Raw genomic sequence first — 7,884 nt, forward strand, 5'->3', positions numbered from 1 at the left:
CCCTTTGGGATCATTGGGGGGCCTTTTGGGGTCATTTAGGGCCCTCTTGGGGACCTCTGGGGCCATTTTAGGGTCATCTCGGGCCCTTTTGGGGTCACCTTTAGGACCAGGATCCCTTATAGGGTCACTTGGAGCCCTTTTGGGGTCATTTGGGGCCCTTTTGGGGTCATTTGGGGTCCATTTGGGGTCACCGAAGTGGAGGGGATGGAGGAACTCAACAGCTGTGGCCCCGTCGAGATCCGCGTCCTCGGTGCGGCCCTATAACTTTTTGGGGTCATTGGGGGGCCATTTGGGGTCATTTGGGGCCCTTTTGGGGTCATTTACAGCCCCTTTGGGGTCATTGGAGGGTCTTTTGGGGTCATTTAGGGCCATATTAGGGTCACCTGGGGCCCTTTTGGGATCACCTTTAGGACCAGGATCCCTTATAGGGTCACTTGGAGCCCTTATGAGGCCATTTGGGGCCCTTATGGGGTCAATTGAAGCCCATTTGGGGTCATTTGGGGCCCTTTTGGGGTCATTGGGGGTCCATTTGGGGTCACCGAAGTGGAGGGGATGGAGGAACTCAACAGCTGCGGCCCCGTCGAGATCCGCGTCCTCGGTGCGGCCCTATAACTTTTTGGGGTCATTGGGGGGCCATTTGGGGTCATTTGGGGCCCTTTTGGGGTCATTTACAGCCCCTTTGGGATCATTGGGGGGCCTTTTGGGGTCATTTAGGGCCCTCTTGGGGACCTCTGGGGCCATTTTAGGGTCACCTGGGGCCGTTTTGGGGTCACCTTTACCACCTGGATCCCTTTTAGGGTCACCTGGATCCCTTTTACGGTCACCTGGAGCCCTTTTGGGGTCATTCGAGGCCCTTTCGGGGTCATTTGGGGGCCTTTTGAGGGGCATATAGGGCCCCTTTTGGTCATTGGGGGGCCTTTTGGGGTCATTTAGGGCCCTCTTGGGGACCTCTGGGGCCATATTAGGGTCACCTGGGGCCCTTTTGGGGTCACCTTTAGGACCAGGATCCCTTTTGGGGCCATTCGGGGCCCTTTTGGGGCCATTCGGGGCCCATTTGGGGTCATTCGGGGCCCTTTTGGGGTCATTTGGGGCCCTTTTGGGGTTATTCGGGGCCCTTTTGAGGTCACCGAAGTGGAGGGGATGGAGGAACTCAACAGCTGCGGCCCCGTCGAGATCCGCGTCCTCGGTGCGGCCCTATAACTTTTTGGGGTCATTGGGGGGCCATTTGGGGTCATTTGGGGCCCTTTTGGGGTCAATTACGGCCTCATTTTGGTCATTGGGAGGCCTTTTGGGGTCATTTAGGGCCCTCTTGTGGACCTCTGGGGCCATTTTAGGGTCACCTGGGGCCCTTTTGGGGTCACCTTTAGGACCAGGATCCCTTATAGGGTCACTTGGAGCCCTTTTGGGGTCATTCGGGGCCCTTTTGGGGTCATTTGGGGTCCATTTGGGGTCACCGAAGTGGAGGGGATGGAGGAACTCAACAGCTGCGGCCCCGTCGAGATCCGCGTCCTCGGTGCGGCCCTATAACTTTTTGGGGTCATTGGGGGGCCATTTGGGGTCATTTGGGGCCCTTTTGGGGTCATTTACAGCCCCTTTGGGATCATTGGGGGGCCTTTTGGGGTCATTTAGGGCCCTCTTGGGGACCTCTGGGGCCATTTTAGGGTCACCTGGGGCCCTTTTGGGGTCACCTTTAGGACCAGGATCCCTTATAGGGTCACTTGGAGCCCTTATGGGGTCATTCGGGGCCCTTTTGGGGTCATTCGGGGTCCATTTGGGGTCACCAAAGTGGAGGGGATGGAGGAACTCAACAGCTGCGGCCCCGTCGAGATCCGCGTCCTCGGTGCGGCCCTATAACTTTTGGGGCCCCTTTTGGGGTCATTGGGGGCCCCTTTGGGGTCATTTGGGGCCCTTTTGGGGTCATTTACAGCCCCTTTGGGGTCATTGGAGGGCCTTTTGGGGTCATTTAGGGCCCTCTTGGGGACCTCTGGGGCCCTTTTGGGGTCACCTTTAGGACCAGGATCCCTTTTGGGGTCACTTGGAGCCCTTTTGGGGTCATTCGGGGCCCATTTGGGGTCATTCGGGGCCCATTTGGGGTCACTGGGGGGCATTTTGGGGTCATTTACAGCCCCTTTGGGGTCATTGGAGGGTCTTCTGGGGTCATTTAGGGCCCTCTTGGGGACCTCTGGGGCCGTATTAGGGTCACCTGGGGCCCTTTTGGGGTCACCTTTAGGACCAGGATCCTTTATAGGGTCACTTGGAGCCCTTTTGGGGTCAATTGAAGCCCTTTTGGGGTCAATTGAAGCCCTTTTGGGGTCATTTGTGGCCCTTTTGGGGTCATTTGGGGTCCATTTGGGGTCACCGAAGTGGAGGGGATGGAGGAACTCAACAGCTGCGGCCCCGTCGAGATCCGCGTCCTCGGTGCGGCCCTATAACTTTTTGGGGTCATTGGGGGGCCATTTGGGGTCATTTGGGGGTCATTTGGGGTCATTGGGGGGCCATTTGGGGTCATTTGGGGCCCTTCTGGGGAAAACTTCGGCCCCTTTTGGGGGCCTTTAGGGCCATCTTGGGGACCTCTGGGGCCCTTTTGGGGTCACCTTTAGGACCAGGATCCCTTATAGGGTCATTTGGGGCCCATTTGGGGTCATTTGGGGCCCTTTTGGGGTCATTGGGGGTCCATTTGGGGTCACCGAAGTGGAGGGGATGGAGGAACTCAACAGCTGCGGCCCCGTCGAGATCCGCGTCCTCGGTGCGGCCCTATAACTTTTTGGGGTCATTGGGGGCCCTTTCGGGGTCATTTGGGGACCTTTTGAGGGGCATTTAGGGCCCCTTTTGGTCATTGGGAGGCCTTTTGGGGTCATTTAGGGCCATCTTGGGGACCTCTGGGGCCATATTAGGGTCACCTGGGGCCCTTTTGGGGTCACCTTTAGGACCTGGATCCCTTTTAGGGTCACCTGGGGCCCTTTTGGGGTCACCTTTACGACTTGGAACCTGTTTAGGGTCATTTGGGGCCCATTTGGGGGTCATTTGTGTGCCTTTTAGGGCCCTTTTGGGGTCATTTAGGGCCCTCTTGGGGACCTCTGGGGCCCTTTTGGGGTCACCTTTAGGACCTGGATCCCTTTTAGGGTCACCTGGAGCCCTTATGGGGCCATTCGGGGCCCTTTTGGGGACGACTATGTGCCCTTTTGGGTGCCTTTAGGGCGCTTTTGGGGACCTCTGGGGCCATTTTGGGGTCACATTTAGGATCTGGGTCCCTTTTGGGGTCTCTGGATCCCTTTTGGGGGTCCCTTTTGGGGTCTCTGGGTCCTTTTTGGGGTATCTGAACCCTTTGGGTCCCTGGGTCCCTTTTTGGGGTCCCTGGGTCCCTTTTGGGGTCTCTGGGTCCCTTTTGGGGGTCCTTTTTGGGGTCTCTGGGTTTTTTTGGGGGGTTTTTGAACCCTTTGGGGTCCCTAGGTCCCTTTTTGGGGTCCCTGGATCCTTTTTGGGGTCACCTTTGAGTCCCTGAGTCCCTTTTGGGGTCTCTGGGTCCCTTTTGGGGTCACCATTGAGTCTCTGGGTCCCTTTTGGGGTCTCTGGGTCCCTTTTGGGGGTCCTTTTTGGGGTCTCTGGGTCCTTTTTGGGGTCTCTGGGTCCCTTTTGGGGGTCCTTTTTGGGGTCTCTGGGTCCTTTTTGGGGTATCTGAACCCTTTGGGTTCCCTGGGTCCCTTTTTGGGACCCCCGGATCCTTTTTGGGGTCACCTTTGAGTCCCTGAGTTCCTTTTTGGGGTCTCTGGGTCCCTTTTGGGGTCTCTGGGTCCCTTTTGGGGGACCCTTTTGGGGTCTCTGGGTCCTTTTTGGGGTTTTTTGAACCCTTTGGGGTCTCTGGGTCCCTTTTTGGGGTCTCTGGGTCCCTTTTGGGGTCACCGTTGAGTCTCTGGGTCCCTTTTGGGGTCTCTGGATCCCTTTTGGGGGTCCCTTTTGGGGTCTCTGGGTCCCTTTTGGGGTCTCTGGATCCCTTTTGGGGTTCCCTTTTGGGGTCTCTGGGTACCTTTTGGGGTCTCTGGATCCCTTTTGGGGGTCCTTTTTGGGGTCTCTGGGTCCTTTTTGGGGTCTCTGGGTCCCTTTTGGGGGTCCCTTTTGGGGTCTCTGGGTCCTTTTTGGGGTTTTTTGAACCCTTTGGGGTCTCTGGGTCCCTTTTTGGGGTCTCTGGGTCCCTCTTGTGGTCTCTGGGTCCCTTTTCGGGGTCCCTTTTGGGGTCTCTGGGTCCTTTTTGGGTTTTTTTGAACCCCTTGGGGTCCCTGGGTCCCTTTTTGGGGTCCCTGGATCCTTTTTGGGGTCACCTTTGAGTCCCTGAGTCCCTTTTGGGGTCTCTGGGTCCCTTTTGGGGTCACCATTGAGTCTCTGGGTCCCTTTTGGGGTCTCTGGGTCCCTTTTGGGGTGTCTGGATCCCTTTTGGGGGTCCCTTTTGGGGTCTCTGGGTACCTTTTGGGGTCTCTGGGTCCCTTTTGGGGGTCCTTTTTGGGGTCCCTGGGTCCCTTTTGGGGGTCTCTGGGTCCCTTTTCGGGGTCCTTTTTGGGGTCTCGGGGTCGTTTTTGGGGTTCTTTGAACCCATTGGGGTCCCTGGGTCTCTTTTTGGGGTCTCTGGGTCCCTTTTGGGGTCACCGTTGAGTCTCTGGGTCCCTTTTGGGGTCTCTGGATCCCTTTTGGGGGTCCCTTTTGGGGTCTCTGGGTCCCTTTTGGGGTCTCTGGATCCCTTTTGGGGGTCCTTTTTGGGGTCTCTGGGTCCCTTTTCGGGGTCCTTTTTGGGGTCTCTGGGTCCTTTTTGGGGTTTTTTGAACCCTTTGGGGTCTCTGGGTCCCTTTTTGGGGTCTCTGGGTCCCTCTTGTGGTCTCTGGGTCCCTTTTCAGGGTCCCTTTTGGGGTCTCTGGGTCCTTTTTGGGGTATCTGAACCCTTTGGGTTCCCTGGGTCCCTTTTTGGGATCCCCGGATCCTTTTTGGGGTCCCCGTCCGCGATGGTGACCCCAAACCCCCCCATAGGACCCTACACGTTCAGCATTGGGGACACCAGCAGTTATGGGGACTACGTGCGGGGCGGGATCGTCACGCAGGTCAAGATGCCCAAACACATCCGCTTTGTGAGTGCCCCGGTGGGATTAGGGGGGATTAGGGGGTGTTGGGGTGGGATTAGGGGGAATTAGGGGGTGTTGGGGTGGGATTAGGGGGGATTATGGGGTGTTGGGGTGGGATTATGGGGTGTTGGGGTGGGATTAGGGGGGATTATGGGGTGTTGGGGTGGGATTATGGGGTGTTGGGGTGGGATTAGAGGGGATTGGGGTGGGATTAGGGGGGATTATGGGGTGTTGGGGTGGGATTATGGGGGATTGGGGTGGGATTAGGGGGGATTAGGGGGTGTTGGGGTGGGATTATGGGGGATTGGGGTGGGATTAGGGGGGATTAGGGGGTGTTGGGGTGGGATTATGGGGTGTTGGGGTGGGATTAGAGGGAATTGGGCTGGGATTATGGGGGATTGGGGTGGGATTAGGGGGATTTGGGGGTGTTGGGGTGGGATTATGGGGTGTTGGGGTGGGATTAGGGGGATTATGGGGTGTTGGGGTGGGATTAGGGGGAATTATGGGGTGTTGGGGTGGGATTATGGGGTGTTGGGGTGGGATTATGGGGATTTGGGGTGGGATTATGGGGGAATATGGGAGGATTGGGGTGGGATTAGGGGGATAATGGGGTGTTGGGATGGGATTAGAGGGGATTGGGGTGGGATTAGGGGGGATTATGGGGTGTTGGGGTGGGATTATGGGGTGTTGGGGTGGGATTAGGGGGATTATGGGGTGTTGGGGTGGGATTAGGGGGGATTATGGGGTGTTGGGGTGGGATTATGGGGTGTTGGGGTGGGATTAGGGGGGATTATGGGGTGTTGGGGTGGGATTATGGGGATTTGGGGTGGGATTATGGGGGAATATGGGGGGATTGGGGTGGGATTATGGGGGATTATGAGGTGTTGGGGTGGGATTATGGAGGATTGGGGTGGGATTAGGGGGGATTATGGGGTGTTGGGGTGGGATTAGAGGGGATTGGGGTGGGATTATGGGGGAATATGGGGGGATTGGGGTGGGGTTAGGGGGATTATGGGGTGTTGGGGTGGGATTATGGGGGATTGGGGTGGGATTAGGGGGGATTATGGGGTGTTGGGGTGGGATTATGGGGTGTTGGGGTGGGATTATGGGGGAATATGGGGGGATTGGGGTGGGTTTATGGGGGATTATGAGGTGTTGGGGTGGGATTATGGGGTGTTGGGGTGGGATTAGAGGGGATTGGGCTGGGATTATGGGGGATTGGGGTGGGATTAGGGGGATTTGGGGGTGTTGGGGTGGGATTATGGGGATTTGGGGTGGGATTAGGGGGGATTATGGGGTGTTGGGGTGGGATTATGGGGAATTGGGGTGGGATTAGGGGGGATTATGGGGTGTTGGGGTGGGATTATGGGGGTGTTGGGTGGGATTATGGGGTGTTGGGGTGGGATTAGGGGGAATTGGGTGTTGGGGTGGGATTATGGGGTGTTGGGGTGGGATTATGGGGGAATATGGGGGGATTGGGGTGGGATTATGGGGGATTATGAGGTGTTGGGGTGGGATTAGGGGGGATTGGGGTGGGATTATGGGGGATTATGAGGTGTTGGGGTGGGATTAGGGGGGATTGGGGTGGGATTAGGGGGGATTAGGGGGTGTTGGGGTGGGATTATGGGGTGTTGGGGTGGGATTAGGGGGGATTAGGGGGTGTTGCAGTGGGATTAGGGGAAATATGGGGGGATTGGGGTGGGATTATGGGGGATTATGGGGTGTTGGGGTGGGATTAGGGGATATTGGGATGGAGTTATGGGGGATTAGGGGGGATTGGGGTGGGATTATGGGAATATGGGGGGATTGGGGTGGGATTAGGAGGGATTAGGGGGGATTATGGGGTGTTGGGGTGGTATTATGGGGTGTTGGGGTGGGATTATGGGGGATTGTGGGGTGTTGGGATGGGATTAGGGGGTATTGGAATGGAGTTATGGAGGATTAGAGGGGATTGGGGTGGGATTATGGGGATATGGGGGGATTGGGGTGGGATTAGGAGGGATTAGGGTGGATTATGGTGTGCTGGGGTGGGATTATGGGGGATTGGGGAGGGATTATGGGGGATTATGGGGCGTTGGGATGGGATTATGGGGGATCGAGATGGGATTACGGGGCATCCGAATGGGATTATGGGAGATTACAGTGTATTACAATGGGATTACGGGGTGGCGCGATGGGATTATCGGGATTACACCCTATTGATGGCATTTAACAGGGATTATATGGGATTACAAGCTTCTCAAATGGGTTTATACCCCCAAAGCAGCCATTATGACTGCCCTACAACCACCCATAGGGGATGACACAGCTGCGACCGCCCTATGGGGGTGTCGTCCCCCCCAAAATCCCCCTTAAATGACCCCATTTCCCCCCTTTCTCCCCTATTTAGAAGCCCCTTCGGGACTCATTGGCCGAACCGGAGATGTTGGTGACGGATTACGGCAAAGCGGAGCGGCCGGCGGTGCTGCACCGCGCCTGGCAGGCGCTGCACGCCTTCGTCCGAACGCACGGCCGCAACCCGCGGCCGCGCCACCAGGTGGGGGGCGATGGGGGGCGGTGGGGGGGGTGGGGGGGGAAGGGGGGGTGGGGGGCGATGGGGGCGTTGCGGTGAATGGGGCCATTGGGGGCAATGGGGTGAATGGGAGTACTGGGGGCCATGGGGGGCATTGGGGTCAATGGGGTCAATGGGGGCATTGGGGTCAATGGGGTCAATGGGGGTATTGGGGCCATTGGGGTCAATGGGGTCAATGGGGGCATTGGGGTCAATGGGGTCAATGGG

At 57.4% G+C, this 7,884-nt stretch overlaps 1 protein-coding gene across 1 annotated transcript in view; it reads left to right on the forward strand.

Annotated features, from left to right (window-relative positions):
* The window catches only part of LOC107051050 (ubiquitin-like modifier-activating enzyme 1), a gene marked incomplete at its 3' end in the record, with an annotated part of 34,122 nt that extends 26,461 nt beyond the window's left edge, over nucleotides 1-7,661 (forward strand). Inside the window, exons 7-8 of the mRNA XM_040657317.1 lie at nucleotides 5,014-5,111; nucleotides 7,495-7,661. Coding sequence (XP_040513251.1) covers nucleotides 5,014-5,111; nucleotides 7,495-7,661 — 265 coding nt within the window. The remainder of the gene's footprint in view (nucleotides 1-5,013; nucleotides 5,112-7,494) is intronic.
* Between the last annotated feature and the right edge of the window lie 223 nt (nucleotides 7,662-7,884).

This window comes from Gallus gallus, unplaced genomic scaffold (assembly GCF_016699485.2).
Source record: "Gallus gallus isolate bGalGal1 unplaced genomic scaffold, bGalGal1.mat.broiler.GRCg7b scaffold_117, whole genome shotgun sequence".
NCBI classification, from domain to species: Eukaryota; Metazoa; Chordata; class Aves; order Galliformes; family Phasianidae; genus Gallus; species Gallus gallus.